We start from the raw sequence: 21,624 nt of genomic DNA on the forward strand, positions 1-21,624 counted from the left end.
AATGGCCAAGACCAGAGAGCTGTGTAATGACATCAGGGATAAAATTGTAGACCTGCACAAGGCTGGGATGGGCTACAGGACAATAGGCAAGCAGCTTGGTGAGAAGGCAACAACTGTTGGCGCAATTATTGGAAAATGGAAGAAGTTCAAGATGGCGGTCAATCTCCCTCGGTCTGGGGCATCAATGATCATGAGGAAGTTGAGGGATCAGCCCAGAACTACACGGCAGGACCTGGTCAATGACCTGAAGAGAGCTGGGACCACAGTCTCAAAGAAAACTATTAGTGACACACTACGCCGTCATGGATTAAAATCCTGCAGCGCACGCAAGGTCCCCCTGCTCAAGCCAGCGCATGTCCAGACCCGTCTGAAGTTTGCCAATGACCATCAGGATGATCCAGAGGAGGAATGGGAGAAGGTCATGTGGTCTGATGAGACAAAAATATAACTTTTTGGTCTAAACTCCACTCGCCGTGTTTGGAGGAAGAAGAAGGATGAGTACAACCCCAAGAACACCATCCCAACCGTGAAGCATGGAGGTGGAAACATAATTTTTTGGGGATGCTTCTCTGCAAAGGGGACAGGACGACTGCACCGTATTGAAGGGAGGATGGATGGGGCCATGTATCGCGAGATCTTGGCCAACAACCTCCTTCCCTCAGTTAGAGCATTGAAGATGGGTCGTGGCTGGGTCTTCCAGCATGACAATGACCCGAAACACACAGCCAGGGCAACCAAGGAGTGGCTCCGTAAGAAGCATCTCAAGGTCCTGGAGTGGCCTAGCCAGTCTCCAGACCTGAACCCAATAGAAAATCTTTGGAGGGAGCTGAAAGTCCGTATTGCCCAGCGACAGCCCCGAAACCTGAAGGATCTGGAGTGCTGCAGTGTGTGTGCAAACCTGGTCTAGAACTACAGGAAACATTATGATCTCTGTAATTGCAAACAAAGGTTTCTGTACCAAATATTAAGTTCTGCTTTTCTGATGTATCAAATACTTATGTCCTGCAATAAAATGCAAATTAATTACTTAAAAATCATACAATGTGATTTTCTGGATTTTTGTTTTAGATTCCGTCACTCACAGTAGAGTATCTATGATAAAAATTACAGACTTCTACATGCTTTGCTGATTTTGCAGGTTTGCCCACTTACAGTGTATCAAATACTTGGTCCCCCCACTGTATATAAGGTAAAAATGTATAATTATTTAAAATATTTTATATTAAATAAAAAAATGATATATGATAGTATATGAATTCCTTTTTTAAAGATAAAATAAACCAAAAAATAAATATTATTTTTATTATATTAAAAAATAAATAAATCCATATATTTTTATGAACACAAATACACACACACATAAGGTAAAACAATTATAATTAAACTATTTTTATATAAAAATAAACAAATTGTAAATAAAGTGAAATTATAAATATAATTTATAAAAAATAAACATTTAATGAATGTATTTCCTTTACACGCACGCACACACACAGATTTATACATACTAAAATCTATACATGCCTTGTTTCTTTTTTTGCTTTCTTTTATATGAACTTTGTCTTATTGTACAGAACGTTGGCGTAACTCTGTTGCTTTTAAATGTGCTGTATAAATAAAATTTGACTTGACTAAAAAATATGCAGCCAAAATATATAGAATATAAGCTGCAAAAACATTACATACATTCACTTGCATTGGAAATGTTATCATACATTTTCTTTGACTAAGTACCTATAAATTGTCTCGTCATGAATTGCCCTTTTAAAAAAATATGTGTATATGTTTCTAAACGGGCTATTTCCAACAGCATTTGAATGTTATTAAAAACCATCCAGTGATTTGACATTTAGCGGTCTGCATGTGGCTTCAGCGTAGAGCTGAACTCAGGTTAATGGGCTGAACCGGACTCTCACCTTCCATGATGGATATGTGTACAGCTCTCCGGCGTGTGCGCGGGACGCTGCTCAACCGCGGCCCGTGTGTGATGGATGGACAGCTTCTGCTGGGCACCAGGCCAGCCCTGTGACCACATACACATACAGTACTGCATCAACACCCCCATTTATCATCTTACAGTATGTCCTACAACTACAGACATAAGTCAATCTTACTGGACATGCATGCACACATGTGACGGCATCAAAAGAGCATTACCCAGTGTAAGCAATTATACGGATAACACTGCCACACAGATGGGCACTCATGCATACCTATGTATTTCTGGAGGTTCCCGTTTAATTTTTGCACTCTGCTCCATTACCTCTTTGGCTACTCTTCCACTGAAATGAAACAAAAACGGTTTACAAAAACGTGTCCAGTTTTATCCCTGCTAGTGTAAAATATATGTGTTCATAATCAACTTAAATATATACCAAACATTATATTATATCACCCCCAGTCTCTAAAATATAGTTCTCTTTGAATTCACATTGTAACCAAACACCAAATATTATATTATATTGCCACATATAATATAATCTTAAATAGCAAATATCTTCAACATAAGATCCACAAACATGCTCAAATATTCCCTGACTGGAAATATGTTACAGGACACTCACCACAGTAGCTGGCAGATGAGCAAAACTACCTGCCACTGTGCAAAAAGCACCTGCATATACAGTTGTTGGTGGGTGTTAATTTCACACCCTGGTTGAGACTGTTTTGAGACTGTTTCAGCTTCATCTATCAAAATCAACCAAAAGAAAATAGCTCAACCATTGGGGATAAAATCGTGTGTTTCCAGTCACATTCAAACAGCTGGCATTTTGGTGGGAACTGCGCTCCCTGTGACTGTGAGGGATGGTGACCGCTGCTACTAGAGTCCATGAAGCTCAGAAATTAGATTAACCTTATTGAGTCCCTTCTCTTAACTCAATCTCTGCCTCTCAGTCTGTGACTGAACTACTTCCCTTTAACCAAAAACTCCCGGCGGAGTCATTGCCTTGAAATCCTGCCTGTCTCCTTACATAGGAGTGAGAAAATAACCGTTATCAATTTCCTAATTAGGCGTTTGAGCCTGAGAGCCCGCTGTAATCATTTATTGTGCTGTTTGTTTAATTGCCCCGATGGCTCCATTCATTCGTTACAATTGCTGTTAATAAGCAAACGCTTGTGTGTAAAAGGTGGCCTGCGCGAACAGCTCCATCCGCAGCAGGTTGTGGTGCATTGGCTCCAAAGCTGTCACCTCTATGTGACCGTGACGAGGACAGCAGGGACCCCTGAGGCTGTGGCGGTCCATCGGCAGTGACCTATCCATCCACACTTACCTGTAGCGGAAACGACTCCCCTTGAAGAACAGGTTACTGCTGGACACCGTACGAACCTGGCTCGACTTCTCCAACCTGAGGAGAGGCAGAGAGAAAGGATTCAACTCGGAACGTTCTCTGAACACATTTAGAAATGTGTATGAAACAAGATTTTCATACAAGAACATTTCTAAGCTACATATTCTGAATTAAGAAGAATTTCTCATCTCTATTAAACAAAAATATGACATGGCTGTAATCAGATATGATTCTAAGGTTCTTTCGTAAATGTGACCCTGGACCACAAAATCATAAGTCCCACAGGTATATTTGTGCCAATGGCCAACAATACATTGTATGGGACAAAATGATCGATTTTTCTTTTATGCCAAAAATCATTTGGATATTAAGTAAAGATCTAGCCTGACAAGCCAGACCCACATCAAGATGTTAGGTCTGGGAACACAATAAACGGTTGTCTTTCAAATTCCCTCTGCATGCAATAGGATAGCGCTACAACCCAACCAGAGCAACGAAGAAGGTGAAGTGGAGCTAGTTGATAGATTCAACTTTTGCTGTATCTGGTCGACAAAACTTCGAACACATCTTCCTTTCTTAAGAATGACTTCAGTGCCGTTCTTTGTTCTTTTCTCAAAGAAAAGCTTAACTCAAGTCTTCCAGAGCCGCGGCCAAAGCCGATTCGAAAGACCGCTGTTCGCCAGCTTCTTTGTTTACGAGTATCACGCAGAATCGCCGCAACTCAGCCGTCATTATGTTAAGCCCGCCCACCAACTCTATACACGATGTGATTGGCCTGACTAGAGTTTGGTTTTTCCAGCTCGCAAGCCAACGGAGAGTTGCTAGACGACACTGGCTACGAATTATATTTGCTGCCACTAGAGTGCGTCTAGATTTCTAGGCTAGTAAAGATCATGTTCCATGAAGATATTTTGTAAATTTCCTACCGTAAATATATCAAACATTTATAATTAGTAGTAATATGCATTGCTGAGGACTTCATTTGGACAACTTTGAAGGCGATTTTCTCAATATTTAGATTTTTTGCACCTTCAGATTCCAGATATTCAAATAGTTGTATCTCGGCCAAATAGTGTCTAAAGTTTAAACCATACATCAATGGAATGATTACATATTCAGCTTTCAGAAGATATATAAATCTCAATTAAAAAATGATGACTTGTGACTGGGTCCAGGGTCACAAATGTACTTTTTACCTAGATTTGATCAATCTATAATTTACAGTGGTGGACGATATACACAAACAAGTGCTTGAGTACTGACACCCTAAAATATAACTCCAGAAAAAGTACAAGTACTTCTTTTCAATTTTTACTTGAGTAAAAGTATAAAAGTACTATTGGTTTTTAATGCACCATGTACCCAAGTGTTAAAGTTTAAAGTAATGTAGTCTCAGCCTCAAACGTCACACCCACGGACCATTGGCTTCTGCCGTCAGTCTGAAGGTCTGGCTACACGATAGTAAAAGTACTGGGCCCATTTAGCAGATTGATTGAAAAGAAACAGCTCAATCACAAATTAGACATCGCTTTTGAATGTTGTGAAGATAAAATAAAAATACTTTTTTTTTTTTTTTAAATAGTAAAGATATTTGGAAATGTACTTCATAAATTCTGTCCCCATTTACTCCCCCTCATGTTGTTCCTAACCTGTATGAAGTTCTTTCCTTGTTGAACACAAAAGAAGATATTTTGAAGAATGTTAATGGGCCCCATTGACTCCCATAGTATTATTTATTTTTTCATGTTATGGAAGTCCATGGCGCCCGCCCATCAACTGTTTGGTTACCCGTATTCTTCAAAACAGAAAGACATTCATAAAGGTTTGGACCAATTTAAGGGTTAGCAAGTTATGACAGAATTTTCATTTTTGGGTGAACTGTCCCTTTAAGTACAGTAACTAAGTAAAAACACTTTGTTTCTGTCCACCACTGGTTATATGATGGGCTAAAATATAACCTAACACAGCAGAAATCTGTTGAAATGCATGTGTCTATACCTGTTATATTGTGCTAGATTATTATTTGTTATATTAGATTTTAATTAAGTTATGAAACTTGCCATATTAAATTAACATACAATTGAAATATGTGTGTATTAGCTACAGTATGACTTAAAATACGACTCATCCAATCAAAATTAAGAATTTCTTTCCAATATTAATTTTACAGTCTTTTGTTTTTTCTCCAAATTTGCATAAATCTGCCTGGCATCAGAAAAGCACAGCTTTACATTTACCATTTGGTATGAACAATTTTTTTTTAGTTTGAATTCATCAATGACCTAAAATGGGATTCATTACTTTTGAAAAGTATTGATTTAATTCAGTTGTATTTAAGAATATAAAGATATTTTTTATTATTTAAAAGAGTATTTACTAAGTACATTTTTTTAATTAAATATTGAAATTAAGTGTATAATAAAAAAGTCAGATTTTGTCATACTACTTAACCCAATGACTAGCACATATCTTCTATCTTCACACCAAGAATGATAACTATAAAGATGTCCACACCGTCCACACCAGTCTTTTCCGTTTTCCCATCACATATCAAATCGGAAAGGCATTTATTTTGAATAAAAATTAAGAAAATATTAGAAAAGTGGAAATAAAGCGTATAATATGTGTTTAAAGGTCCCGTTCTTCGTGTTTTTTTGAAGCTTTGATTGTGTTTACAGTGTGCAATATAACATGTGTTCATGTTTCGCGTGTAAAAAAACACAGTATTTTTCATACAATGTACTTATCTGTGTACCGCTGTTTTCACTGTCCTAAAAACGGCTGGTGATTTCCTCTTTCTATGAAGTCCCTCCTTCAGAAACACGTAACGAGTTCTGATTGTGCAAGCGCTTACCGTGTTGTAATTCGACCGCAGCTTAGCGCACGTGCCAGCAGTTCCTGTGTTGTGATTCGACAGCAGTTTAGCGCATGTTGGAAAGGTCACGCCTCTTAACGGAGAGATGTATGCGTTCAATAATCTCTACAGCGTCCCTGGGAAAGCCAAACAAAGGTGATTTGACTCCTGGATGAAAATAACAGCGTCTCGACGACATGGCGATAAACACACTCAACGCAACAGTTCCTTTTCTCCACGCGACACGTCCGCTTCTCCACGTGGGACAGCAACAAGACCGCGCCCCCTTTTTCGCGTTTCTTTGTGGGCGGAGGTTAGTCTGTTCTACTGCGCTACTGACGTAATTAAAGAAGGAAGTACCAGGATGTAGTCCAAGCCAGCCGTTCGCTGTAGGCTTTGAAAGGGAACTTCTGTTAAATAAAATATCTCGCTTGGCATTGAACTTTGAGCTTTATAATTTTACAGGTATTATTTATGCTCTAACAGCAACATTACACACTAACTAAAGTTTGAACAATGGGATCATGCGGAATGGGACCTTTAATAATAAGTGTTTATCGACTAGGGGTAGGTAAACAGACATGTGCTGAATGTTAGAGACGATAAAAGTGAGTGGGTCCAATATCATTGATCGTAAAAAGTGGGTGAGTCTTGTCCCACCCACATACAATGGTTCCGACGCCCATGATGTAAACAACACAAACGTATAGTGAATTGAAAGTTATCCAGGGATAATGCCATGATGTTTGGTGTGTGTGTGTGTGTGGCCTCGTGACTCTTTAGCTCCGCCCACTGCACACCTCCACGAGCTCTGCTTTTTTCCGGAAAGAATCAGTACAGCGTATCTGTCTTTTATAAATATGATAAAACTCTTCTGAGATATGAAGGCTGCAAAACTACTCTATAGGTACTCAAGATTAACAGGAGCCATCAGAAACTGTGTGTTACTGTGATAACACTGAAAACAATTTTTAGAACTATATCTTTATCGTTATCGTCCTCGGTGTGAACGGGCCTTAACACTCAGTGACTGAAACTGAAATGATTCTGACTCAGACCGTCTCTGGTGAACATTTGATTCAGGCTTTTCATCACCAGGTGTGGAATATCCTTCCCCAAAGACAGCCTTTATGTGAATCATAAAACCCACTTTTCAGTTTATCGTCTGCCTTCACTTGCCACAAATTCCACTTCTCTAGGGGACTTGAACTACAGCTACACATTTCTCTTTCCCCCAGCGGAATGAATTGAGTCAGACTTGGAATACAACGTAGATTCGGTTTTGATAAGGCGGCCTTGCCAAATCAGTGATTACACCATTCCCTTCACCTAAATTGAGCTTTCCCACACTTCGTGATGAACGCTGAATCAGACTCTTGTTCCAAAGATGTCACCTCAGTTAGCCAAAACCATTCATCATAAAACCAGCGTTGGCTCCGTCAGGGCTCTCCTTTTAGAAACCTGGCCCGCTCATCCATAACATTGCACTTTGCCTTGAGCTGTAGGTCGCTTTAAACACTTCCCATGGCGTGGGCAAGGACACATACAGTCAACCATGACTGAAATGGGCAGGGACATCGCTCTGGAGGAGCTAGCGGAACACATCTCTCATTGCTCACGCAGTAAAGGTCATGCTCAGTATGTGACTGTTCCATTAGTTGACCCGTGAGGTAAACAACAGTGATGGAATCTAGAAGCAGCTGTCGAGACGACACTTGCAGAACTGTCCGGCATTATTAGTTATTAGTCAGCTTATTAGTCTTAAAGGTCCCATGACATGACATTTTCATTTTATGAGGTTTTTCAACATTAATATGAGTTCCCCTAGCCTGAATATTGTCCCCAAGTGGCTAGAAATTTTGATGGGTGTAAACCGAGTTCTGGCTGTCTTTCTCTGCCTTAGGAAAATTCAAGATCAGCTCGTCTGGGCTGTCATTTTCTCAGTTATGACGTCATAACAGGAACGGTTACCTCCCTTTCCTCCGCCCAGAGAATTTGGCACGCCCATGCGAGTGCCATATTTGTTTCTGGCAGTTTCTCAGTGTTTGGATGTACAAATGAAAACAGAAGTCTTTTTTCAGTTCCTTCTGATCTGTGATCAGTGATTTCTGATGTGTAGCTAATTATTCAACTTCACACAGAACTTTATTATTCGTGCACACACTGCGGCTTCACTCTCTCCCGGCAGAACGGTGTTTTCGTGTTTTCTATCTTGTGAGTCAGTGTTTTTGTACGTCCTTGTCACGTCTATCTGTTCTAAAATGTGCATACAGTCGTGAGTTTCTGCTCAACATCGGCAGAGCCACATCTTTAGAGATAAACCTCACGCACGCCGAAGCTCTCGAACCAGTTCACCAAATCGGACTGAATCGTTCTAAACGGTTCGCGTCTCCAGTCAGCACTGATCCATCATTTACTAAAGTTACTAACTTTCGGACATGAGTGACAGCCCCTCCGACTAGAAATAAACGAAAAACCTGAAGTATATGCTAGTAACTACAACAGTTTACTGAACTGAGACGTGCTGAGAGAACTGATGAGAAGTGAACTCAGGTCCACCCGTCTCTCTGGCAGGCTCGTAGACCCTAAACCACGCCCCCTCCGCTACAAGATACTCATTTCAAATGCAAAGATGTCAGCCAATCACAACAGTGGCCGTTTTTACTGAAGTCTCACAGCAGACACGCCCCTTAAAACAGGGCATTCAAGCCAGAGGGCAGACATCAGTATAGAAAAAAATGCCTTTTATTTATAAATTATGACATTTTATGATGTAAAAATCATACTAACAAAATAAGTACACCTCAGGAAAAATTATAAAATAAAATAAAAAATCCATGCCATGGGACCTTTAAATATGCTCTGGGAAGAGGAAATAACAGTGGACAATCCAAAAAGAAATAATTCCTGGAACTTGTTTATGGTGCAGTTGCCCTTTCAGAAGCATCTCACCTGTCTAACCAAACAAATGTATGCGTCTCGATGAACGGAGGAGAGCAAAAACTCACTTGTAGAAAGCTTGATTTTCAACACCGCATTTCCAAAGGTGCTTGCAGGCCTCTGGAGTTGGTGCGAAGTACGTCAAGATGATCTTTTTGTCCTGCGCATAACAATAAGTCATTAAACATACACTGAAACAGCACTGGTGTTGAAGGGAATTATTCAAGTTTCACAGATTGTGTCATTATCGTAAGACAATTTGGTATATTGTAATTATCTTCGACTTCACCAATGTTGGCATAATTAATGTTCTCACCTCCTTCTGATTTGCATATATATGGAATGTCTTTCCCTCAAACTTCAGTTTGGTCACCTCGTGCCTGTACAAGTGGAAGAATACATAGAGCTATTACAATGTATATAATACATAGATGTTATAGATAAAGATGTTATAAAATGTATCTATCTATCTATCTATCTATCTATCTATCTATCTATCTATCTATCTATCTATCTATCTATCTATCTATCTATCTATCTATCTATCTATCTATCTATCTATCTATCTATCTATCTATCTATCTATCTATCTATCTATCTATCTATCTATCTATCTGTCCATCCATCCGTCCGTCCGTCCGTCCGTCCGTCCGTCCTTCCGTCCGTCCGTCCATCATCCATCCATCCATCCATCCATCCATCCATCCATCCATCCATCCATCCATCCATCCATCCATCCATCCATCCATCCATCCATCCATCCATCCATCCATCCATCTATCTATCCATCCATCCATCTATCTATCTATCTATCTATCTATCTATCTATCTATCTATCTATCTATCTATCTATCTATCTATCTATCTATCTATCTATCTATCTATCTATCTATCTTCTATTATTCTGTCTATCTACCTATCTATCTATCTATCTATCTATCTATCTATCTATCTATCTATCTATCTATCTATCTATCTATCTATCTATCTATCTATCTATCTATCTATCTATCTATCTATCTATCTATCTATCTATCTATCTATCTATCTATCTATCTATCTATCTATCTATCTATCTATCTACATCCATTCTGTCCATCCATCCATCCATCCATCCATCCATCTATCTATTATTCCATCCATCCATCCATCCATCCATCCATCCATCTATTATTCCATCCATCCATCCATCCATTATTCCATCCATCCATCCATCAATCTATTATTCCATCCATCCATCCATCCATCCATCAATCTATTATTCCATCCATCCATCCACCCAATCCAACCATCCATCCATCCATCCATAAATCCGTCCATCCATCCATCCATCCATCCATCCATCCATCCATCCATCCATCCATCCATCCATCCATGTATATATAAATGTATAATGAATTATCATAAATGCATATAATTAATCACATTTACACTATATACATAACATACATTTTATAAAATGTAAATATATGTAGTGTCATAGTGTAATCAGTGTTGCACGTTTTCTTCACTCTTGCTTTAATTGTGAAGTATACAGTACATTCCGATTGAATCGCATACAACAAACCCTGACACACTGAGACAAAGGACAGGCCGCACAATGGTTCAGTATTTTATGGTTTTCTCTTCTCTTTAAATGGCCAGACCTCACAGACTTGTTGTGGCGAGATGACTTTAAACATGCCCTCTGGATTGAGAGCTGGTGAAGGATAATTGGACACCTGTCTGCTCTAACGGCTAAGAAAGAGGCAGATGGTCGACCCTTTTGGCTGGGAAAGTATATTACAATATAATAAAACCAGCTGTGACTTGTATACCCAGAGCCTGTCGCCTCGGCGAGAATGACTCATGATGTTCAGCCACACGATGCAAGTGTGTATGCATGTCTGCGTTTACTCAGCCCCGAAGACGTCAATAGAAGTTCAGTAGGGAAAAGAGGCAAGTATTAGTGACTCACCATTTGAGGAAATGGACTCTCTTGTTCCCCTGAAGAACGACAAAACCGAATGGAGTGAAGGCTAGGAAAGCCGGGTTCCCGGATACATCCTGTGATGAACAGCGACAGAGGAGAACCACGTCATCTTCCTTTCTTAACAAGCAGACATTGAGTAGGAAGACTCAATACAGGACAGTGATCATGACAGCAGAGCCTTCATACTTGTATTGTCAAGCTTACTTTATGTAATGTTTAGCAGTAAAACGGGAAGTTTTGGGCTTTGAGATTGAGATTAAACTGACAGAAGATGTTTCTCAACAGGAGTGGAAAAAGAAAAAAAAACTTGCTGAAAGAACCAAGTGTTATAGAGGACTCTTTTTAGTACACTATTTTAGTGGCCTTGTTATACACAAATAATAAAACTACTATTTACATTATAAATTGACTACATTAAGTCTGTGGCTATAAGTATTCTTGTATATGTTTGATGCTAAAAATATTAATTCAAATGTTTGGGATTTTTAAGATTTTATTACATTTTTGAAAGAAGCCTCTTATGCTCAACAAGGCTGCATTTTTTGATCAAATAAAACAGTAACAACAGTAATATTGTGAAATATTATTACAATTTAAACCTTTTTTTATTTATAAATATTTTAAAATGCAATTTACTCTTGTGATGCAAAGCTGAATTTTCAGCATCATTACTCCAGTCTTCAGTGTCACATGATCCTTCAGAAATCATTCTAATATGCTGATTTAGTGCAAAGAAACATTAACAAAACAGTTGTATTATTCTTATTCGTATTACTAATACATTCTTATTATTTTGGGGGAAACTGTGATAAAGAACAGCATTAATTTAAAACAGAAATCCTTTGAAACAAATGTCTACAATGCATCCTTGCTAAAAATATATTTCTTTAAACTTTTGAACAGTACTGTACAGACAGTACAACATATCCATTCATCATTCACAAATTTGATTAAGTTCTCTGGTTGGTGGAACTTTTTAATATGAAGCTGAAATCACACTGACTGACTTGTAGCGTCTGAATAGGAATCTTTTCTGTTTCATGAACATTCTATCATTATGAAAGGCTCCTTTGTTTGAAAAAGTTTGAGAAACTACACTACACAAATAGCTTCTGGATGCAAGCTGTAAATGCGTCAGATAGAGCCATCTAACCTTGCACGGATGAGGATCCACGCCGTATGTTTCAAGCATTTGTGCTTTCTGCAGGAACTTCAGCTCAGCTGTCTCTGGAGTTTGACCTCTGCAAAACAACACATTAAAACACCATCTGTGTCATTCAGTGGTGTAACAGCACATCAGACTCACCCGTTACTGTACCCCTTACAAAAAACAAGTTTATTCAAGTGTGCTATTAGTATCTTTTAAACTAAAAATAAGAAAGTGCATAGGGGAGAGCGGGGCACAACCTAATGCTTTTTGACCGTCTCAGTTTGTGTAAAACCACTTTATTAACATTAATTTCACACGTCTAGTACAATTATGTGGTTTTATTTCATTAATACAGTGTATCCCTTTTACTTGATTTACCCCGAAAGAATGGAAGTGAAATGTGACAACATGCCCCGTAGACATTATAACATGTGAGGGGCACAATGTAACATGACCAAATTACAGATTAAAATGTTACCTGATATAATAAAATAAAAAAATATCCATGACAAACTAAAATATTTTGTCAATAAAATCCAATTATTAACTTTATAAAATAAAATAATGGCATTTTATCATTAATTTTTTTTTTGAGTTTGACAACAAACACATCACTAAATACAGCTATACAGCATAGTTCAAAACATAATAATAATGAATAATTTCTGAACATTGACTCTCAGTCATTATTCACCCTTTTCTCATGGTTTCTCAAAAGAATTCATAAAAGTATAGAATATAATAGCGTAGTTCTAATAGGGGCTTATTGTAACGCAGTGTGACAACATGCCCCGCCTGCGAAACTGGGATTTAAACCCGACTCGTGTCTTCTGCTGTTAGATCAGCATTAAAGAACTCTCTCAACTGTTAAATAACAGATATAAGATTAAAATAATATCAGGTTGGTCTTATTTTAAATAAACACAAAAAACAGAGACAAGAAAAATAAACTTAAGTAAGAAATTGACTTTTGCTATGGTTAAATAAATGTTCAGTGATATCTTCCAAAGATTTTTACATTTTGGCGCAATTTTTTCTCGAAATAATGTTGATATGGCAACTAATAAATACACTAAGTTTCGTCATCCTGGCATGTGTGGAAAGTTTTAAACCATGAGTGTTACAACTAACCCCGTGTTAGGTTGTGCCCTGCGCTCCCCTACTTTCAGTCTACTTTTTATTCTCAGAAATGTACTAAAAAAATACACTTGACTTATACTGACATAAATCTTTGTATGTTTGGCCCTTTTAATTGAGATACTTAAAAGTATAACGTATTTTAAGTATACTTGGCCTGTACTTGTGTTTACTCTTTTGATTGAGTAGCCTATACTTTTTCACATAGTTTTACATACGGTCTTATAAACTTACATTGTTTGAAAATATTGATTTATAAAGGAAACACATATTTTCCTAATTCTGAGTATGTGAATGTATTTTGTATATTCCACTGGTAGTGTACAAATCTACTTAAAGTACAGTTAAAAGCATATTTAAAGTATACAAATGAATACCTAATAGGAACATTGTATACTTAAAGTGTAAAAACGTATATATATAAATAGCAAACTGTAAGTATGATGTTAAATTCACTTACAAGTATACTTGCAGTATAAAACTACTAAACTACTATTCACTGAGAGTATACTTCAGTGAACTTTCATCAACTAAAAATGTGCTACAAGTATTTAACTAGTAAACTACCTTTAAGTTCCCTTGTAGTATAGTTGTAGTAAAATGTAGTTGTAAAGTTGTGTACTCAAAGTTTAATACTGTAAGTATACTTTAATATACTAAGAAGTGTATATACTTTTGTCCCAATTACTAATAAAATAGTACACTTACAAGTATACAACTAGTACATTGACTTTAGTATATTTACTACCTAAAGTATACTTAAAAATATACATGAACTTTCCTTAAGTATACTCAATGAAATTAACTTAAAGTATACTTTAGTACTTTATAAAGAATACTGGTGCACTGGTATTGGACTGAATCCACATTCTTAGTGGTTTTGTATCATGAAAAAATGGAAAATCATTCCAACATAAAACAAAAACATCTGTCCAGAAACGCAATGTTGATGTGAATGTGAATAGACGCATATATTTGGACACTTTACACTTGAACGACATTGATTAGCAGCCACTAAATAGAAAACAAAACCAAACCGACAGTTCAAGTATCATCTCTCCAGGAAACCTCTTACCGATTCATGTTTTATTCAGCACTGTCCATTCAACATTCGAGACCTTAATGCAACAAGACCGCCTGCCTTTTATTTCAATACAATTCAGAGAGGAAAAGCGACACTTAATGTCGCGTGAAAGCAATTGTTTACGGGCATCATGACTGACTTACTGGATCATTCTGAAGATCTAAACAGACTTCTTCGCTCTACATTCCCAACAAAATTCCCATAATAGGACTGATGAAGTGTCTCTCGTCATTGAACAGTGACACCACCAGAGGGCAGCAGTGATTGTGCTCCTATTTGGTGGATCATCTAGTTTGGTGGGACCATAACTTACGCCTTGTCGCCCATACATGAAAAGTCAACAGCTTCTGAACACACATAACAAACCTGCAACTAATCAACAGACTAAATCCATCACTAAACCCATGATTGTTGGGCACTTGGTGAACTAATTGGTTTTGCTCATGTATAGTGGAGAGGAAGAGCTGTTTGCTCAGTGATGGCCTACGGCTTTGTGCCATAACAAAGTGACAACAGATCTGACCTAATCAAGGTTAATGTCTACATACAATACTGTTCAAAAGATTAGGGTAAAATAAATTAAAACTTTTATCAAGGAAGGATACATTAAATAAACTGAACGAAATTATAAAAGTCAACACTTTGGTTTTTGCCCCCATTTTTCATGAGCTGAACTCAATGATCTAAGACTTTTTCTACATACACAAAAGGCCTATTTCTCTCATATATTGTTCACAAATCTGTCTAAATCTGTGTTAGTGAGCACTTCTCCTTGGCCGAGATAATCCATCCACCTCACAGGTGTGGCATATCAAAATGCAGATTAGACAGCATGATTATTGCACATGTGTGCCTTACTGTGCATTCACACCGTCGCCGGCAAGAGCGTCAAACTTCGCTCTGGCCGCCCTGCCAACGACGCTGTAGAAAGATTTGTGGACGCGCTGCCGCTCTGACGTAGATTTAATTCTTGGTCTTTATTTAAACTGTATTTAAAGGGGCTGCAAAGCAAACAATCATGTTGTTCGGCCTTTGTGCAAACTGAGCACAGGTAGGGTATAACCGTATAAAGAACTTAACATGTTTGCTAACAAAATAATAAACCAATTAAAAGCCATTTGTGTGGTGTGGCTTTTGTGTTCAATGTTAAGTGCTAGTCTAATTTCAACATGCAGTTTATAGGAGACGTTTACTAGCATTAATTTGTGTACAGCCTACATTACAATAACTGTCCTGGTTGAAGTGCAGGATTAATGCAATTGGTCAAATCGGTGTTGTTTTGAGCAAATTAATTTTATTCCCGCTGAAAAACAAGCGTTCTAGAGCGAAAATGTTGCCTATAAATAGTGTTGCGTGCCTTCTCATCAAACCCGCCACCACAATGATCAACCACTCCTTTTGCTTGGGAACTAATGTAGTCGGAACCAAAGTTAAAGGGTTAGTTCACCCAAAAATGAAAATTCTGTCATTAATTACTCACCCTCATGTCGTTCGACACCCGTAAGACCTCTGTGCATATTCGGAACACAAATGAAGATATTTTTGTTGAAAGCTGATGGCTGAGAAAGGCTTCAGATAGGCCTCCATTGGCATTCAGTACATTTACACTCCCAAGACCCATAAAAGGCACTTAAAACGTCGTTACAAAGTCCATCTCACCACAGTGACTCTACAATAATTTTACGATGCAACGAAAATAGTTTTTGTGCGAAAAAAAAAGAAAATAACACCTTAATCCAACTTGTTCTTGTCTTCCGTGTGTGCCTCCACGACGCATGCGTGAGAATTCTCAGCCATCAGCTTTCAACAAAAATATCTTCATTTGTGTTCCGAATATGAACGGAGGTCTTACGGGTGTCGAACGACATGAGGGTGAGTTATTAATGACAGAATTTTAATTTTTGGGTGAACTAACCCTTTAACAGCACTGCACTCTCTGGAATCCTCTCAAGTGGAGCACTTCTACATTTCGATTGGTTGCCGCCGAACCGCATCATAGCTAATTACCATAAAGTTGAACTGATTTCAACTCTCCTCAACGCCCAAATCGTCCAAAGGGTAAGGGTAGGTTTAGGGTTGGGGTAGGTGTAGGCGTAAATAAAACACAATCTGGTAAGCAGCACATTTATTCATTGTTTTTTTATTGAGATTTTGCCTCACTTTCTACCATTGCTACCCCTTTTAGCCACAACTCAACTTATATTTATGTGGCAGAATTACAGCGCCACATACTGGCCTGGCATGTATACTACATCATTTGAGTCGGTTTCAGTGCTCTCGTGTGTACGCGGATATTTCTTGAAACGAGGGGGGAAAAAATTGGATAGGGAAAGCTCTGGCTTCGTGTGGACGGGGCCTAAAATGTGCAGTTTTACTGTATTGGGGGGGGGGGGGGGGGTGTTGCGTTTATCATTTTGTTCAGTGTAGATAGTCACCCAATGCCAATGTTAATGAATTGAGCCTTATTGTAAAGTGTTATTGATTTTGTATATAAGAAAATCCGTTAGCAGTCACTAACCCCCATCACCCAAAGAGAGAGAAGGGAAGACTTTCCATAATTCCTAAGCCATACATAAAGCAAAAGGAGAGGGAAAAGGTTACACGTACATTAACTCTGTCTTGTGAATCTCTGCAATCCTTCTTTCCAGTTTCTCTGAGTGCTTGGGGAAGAACTGGAACTTGGAGCTGTAGCCCTCTGGATGCTTTCCTGGGTCGTAGTCTCCAATCTCAGCTGCAAAGTAGTCATAAAATCAATCTTTCATCATGCAACCATTCATAATGTCCAACCTCAGCAGTGGAGCAGACACGTAAATCAATCTTTCATCGTGCGACCGTGCATTTTAGTTCACATATGGTCATGCTAACGTGTTATCTTAATGACCATGCCCTGTGAGAGGAAGTGTTGGGAGCCATATGTTCTTTGCAGGGGTTTTGTGGATTAGCATATAGTAGGAACATTTTTCATTTGCTGTTTGCTTCTACACTTGGTACCAGTGGCAAAATCTGATTTCTTTAAACGGGTATGCTGAGTGCTAAGTTTTCGTATACAATACATTTCCCTATCGAGAAAATACTATGAAAATAGTTTCAGTTATGACTTTTATTTTTATTTTTTAATATTTGATTTAGTCAAGTTAGTTTTGTATCAAATGCAATGTGAAATTCAGCGATCCACATCTAGCAGCAACAGCACATTTTCCCCCAAATGCCAGCAAACCAATGAGAACGTGGAACAATGATGACGATGCATAACAACAGAGCATAGGAGCATAGACAGTTACATAGTTATTACCAACATTTTATTGTAAGCGTTACACCTCGAATAACAAGGGATTTTATAGTTATTTATAGTGTAATATTAATTAGCGAGTCCACAAACTCACTCTCTAAAACTGCTTTGGTGTGCAGAGCATTTGCAGCTTATATGGGACGCACGCCCCTGATTGGTACCCATAAGCCTCTCTGAGTCCTGACCATTGCTCTGTGATGGAATGGTGCATCTTTAATTCAACAGTCATCTAAAACATGCCTCGATCAACCTGTCAAAGAACATTACTGTGCATTCCGACCTCTGCTATTTCCCCTTCTCATGTGACTAAACCTCAAACATCTCTGACTACTATGACCAACAACCCAAATACAAGTATTGAGAGATAACAGATTCAAATGATTGATTCTGGTACTGAAAATAATGTTGGACCTTGTGCCAAATTTGTATTTATTTTTTTTAAGATTCCAGTATTTTATATTAGAAATGAGTGATGCACTGATACAATATTTCTCGAGATACCAATATAATGATATCTGTCAATAGAGATAGTTTGACTTTCTTATAAGAAAAAAAAAAAAATTCACTCCCAATTAATGCTGTAATCTATACAGAGAAGCCTCTCATTTAGAACATCACTCTAACATTAGAGGTTAAAATGAACAAAAGAGCTCAAATGATTATATTTAACTGCAGATATAATAATTAGGCCTATACTCAAATAAAAACTGAAATGTTTGTATGTTTAAACACTTGTCTTTATGACAAATTTATTCAAACACATACATAATTAAGAGTAAATAAAACACTCTCTAGTGTTTTCATAGCTAACTAACGAACTGTGAATATTGGATAATTTTCCATGTTCACAAGCTGTTTTATTGACGTCTTTCCGCATTTGAAACACTGATTGAACCATTACATGAGACTATGGCAAGCCGTTTTGACTTTTATTCATTCACAGGATATGAACTCTTGATATCAACAATTCAATTCTGATTTTATGAATGTGATTGTTACTACTAAGAAAGCCATTTTAGATATCTGAAATTATATTGATATCAACAATTAAATTCTTGATATCAGAAATGCTAATTGCATTGTTGATATCAAGAATTCATATCCTGTCACTGAATAAAAGTCAAAACGGCTTGCCTTATGAGACAATAATCCCAACAATTTTTGGTTCCCAGAACGTTCTTTTTTTTAAGGTTTGTTTTTGATTACCCAGGAAAGTTTTATTAACGTAAATAGAATGTTAGTTTTTAGTCTGTAGAACGTTAGTCTAACGTTCCTTTAACGGTTTTCTGTGAAGACAGGCGTGTGCTGGAGAAGTGCGTGCAGATCAGAGGTGCGCAGTAAATGAAGATAGAACCAAACCCACGAATGAATGATTTCTGTTCTTTTCACACTATGCTTAACCCTGCCTTGATTTATTTGACCACTATAACACATTTTGATTGATCATAAATAAATTTCAGAGCTCTGTATAGGACAAAAACATCTGCAACGTTTTAATTGGAAGGTTATTTTACATGGTTATTCTGTTGGTATACATTGTTCTGTATTTGCTGGGATGACGTTTCGTAAGTTGTCCTTTTTTCATGTTTTTTAATGCTTAATAATAACTTGTATTAAAGCAGAAGAAAAGACTTGAGCTCTGTTGCGTCGCATTTAAGAGCATCAAAACTGTTGCGTCACATTTAAGAGCGTCAAAACGTCACTTACTGTTAGAATTTGTCGATAAAATGGACAGAATTTGAAAGCTGAGACCCAGGTGGCTGGATGCAGTATAGGTCATAAACCCCACCCCCTCCATGAAATGTAATGGGACATAGATTACACTTCAAATACATTTTTTCCAAAAATGGTGTCTGTAATTTTAGGCAGTTTTTACTGAAATCATGCTGATGTTAGTTCAAGTGTTCGTTCTTTAAATAAGTTTGGTTTTAGTAAGGAATTTGATGCTATAAAAAGGGGGGTGTGACGTTATGATTGACAGCTTCTCTGAGCGAAGTTGTCACTGAGGCACCAACGGACATTTTCGGGAACTTCGGGCGGAGATTTGAGCTTTAAAGAGCACCTATCATGGAATTTTGAAATTTACCTTTCATGTAGTGTGTAACATAGATCTAAGTGAACAAAAACATCCTTCAAAATTTTGAAATATGACAGTACACCGTATATATAGTTATTTTCTTTCAAAAGTAAGAGTCGACTCTGAGTCATTTTTAAGAATCGTTAGAAGACCGAATCTTTTTCTCTGACTAGATGACGTCAACTTGTCAAGTTATTTGAATACGATACGCCCACTTATTGCGCTCCAAGACGCCAGTGAAAACTAGAAAACATCATGACGACGAGACGCGGTTTTCTGAAGTGCGACTCAAAAGCAAACTTTTTTCATCTGCCCAAGGATGAGCATTTGAAGACTAAGTGGCTTGAAGACAAACCATACATTGTCGCGATTGTGTGTTTATTTAATCGTCAAATGTCTCTATTTGCATGTTTCGCGATCTCAGGAAGCTTTTATTATGGACTTCTATTACGGCACATGGTATCTTCTTCGTCTGTCTGTACATGGACTACATGTGCACAGAGCGCCCTCCGGCTGCCAGTATGAATTAAAAACAACACATAAGAGACTCGATCGCTCATGATTAGGATACATCTGCGCATTTTGAGGAAGTATTGAATAAAAAATACTCCTCTGTTTAGAAATTTGACACAGACATATGAGAATCTATCAATATGTCTCCTCATCTGCACACTTTTGAACTAAAAGCCCTGAGGGATGTTGATTTGTCGCGAGTCTTCGTGAGGAGTTTTTTTATGAATGAGATCAGCTGAGGCTCATATTACAATCAAACGGTTCCGACGCGGTTTTCATATTCATAACTCCTGACACATATTAACAAATTACTGTCACTATAAGACTTTGATGGGCGTTCCGTTTCCGAAAATATCTGCACAGACTATACCAATCACAACTGACTGGGTCATCGGACCAATCACCGCAGATTGTCACGTAAAGGCGGGGTTTTGAAAAGTGAATCACTAAAGGAATCATTTGAGAATAGCTGTCAAAACAGGTAAAAATAAATACATATTATAAGAAAACTAAAGTCTTTTTTTGTCATTGCATGCATGCAAAACTGTTGTTGGGGACTTCTAAAACAATATTTGGAAAATTTTAAATGCCATGATAGGTGCTCTTTAACTTTAATTTCTAAGCATGGAAAATTGTTGATTAGGCGGGAGTGTGGGCGGGACCTTGATATCGCAGCTCTATGATACTGCGCAGACTCGAGACCCAAGATGTCAGTGCCATATTTTGAAACTTGGCTTGACTTACGTCAATGGAAGAGAGTGAAGGTGCATCGTCCATCTTTTTTTTTTTACAGTCTATGATTATTATAAAGTACTTACACAATACTATACAATAGTACAATACTTAAACTTAACAAATATCCTTACTGACTATTAATAAGCATTAGTTTATTGAGGCAAAAGTTGTAGTTAATAGTAAGTTAATAGTGAGAATTGGACCCTAAACTAAAGTGTGACCTAAAAAAGTGTCTCAATCAACCTGAATTCACCCCTACTTTTTGGACCTTAGAAGTTAAAGTTTGGGGTTGGTATGAGGTTTTTTAAAGAAGTATCTTATGGTTGTCAAAGTTGCATTTATTTGATTTATTGCATTTATTGACAGAGTAAAAACTGTTAAATTGTAAAATATTACGATAAAAGATTTCTATTTTATTATACTGTATTATGCATTTTATTCCTGAGATCAAAGCTGAATTTTCAGCATCATTACTCCAGTCTTCAGTGTCACATGACCCTACAGAAATCATTATAAGATGCTGATTTGCTGCTCAAGAAACATTTCTTATTATCCATGTTTAAAACAGCTGCGCTGCTTATTA

At 37.6% G+C, this 21,624-nt stretch overlaps 1 protein-coding gene across 2 annotated transcripts in view; it reads right to left on the reverse strand.

The window, feature by feature from the left end:
* Positions 1-21,624, reverse strand: part of frmd5a (FERM domain containing 5a) — a 185,364-nt gene that overhangs the window by 9,841 nt on the left and 153,899 nt on the right. For both annotated transcript variants that reach the window (XM_079825020.1, XM_079825021.1), the window contains exons 6-13: positions 17,035-17,158; positions 12,210-12,297; positions 11,042-11,130; positions 9,401-9,464; positions 9,153-9,244; positions 3,273-3,347; positions 2,214-2,282; positions 1,917-2,023 (exon numbers count right to left, since the gene is read on the reverse strand). In XM_079825020.1, coding sequence (XP_079681146.1) covers positions 1,917-2,023; positions 2,214-2,282; positions 3,273-3,347; positions 9,153-9,244; positions 9,401-9,464; positions 11,042-11,130; positions 12,210-12,297; positions 17,035-17,158 — 708 coding nt within the window. The remainder of the gene's footprint in view (positions 1-1,916; positions 2,024-2,213; positions 2,283-3,272; positions 3,348-9,152; positions 9,245-9,400; positions 9,465-11,041; positions 11,131-12,209; positions 12,298-17,034; positions 17,159-21,624) is intronic.

The sequence above is a fragment of the Gobio gobio genome (genome assembly GCF_949357685.1).
Source record: "Gobio gobio genome assembly, chromosome: 9".
NCBI classification, from domain to species: domain Eukaryota; kingdom Metazoa; phylum Chordata; class Actinopteri; order Cypriniformes; family Gobionidae; genus Gobio; species Gobio gobio.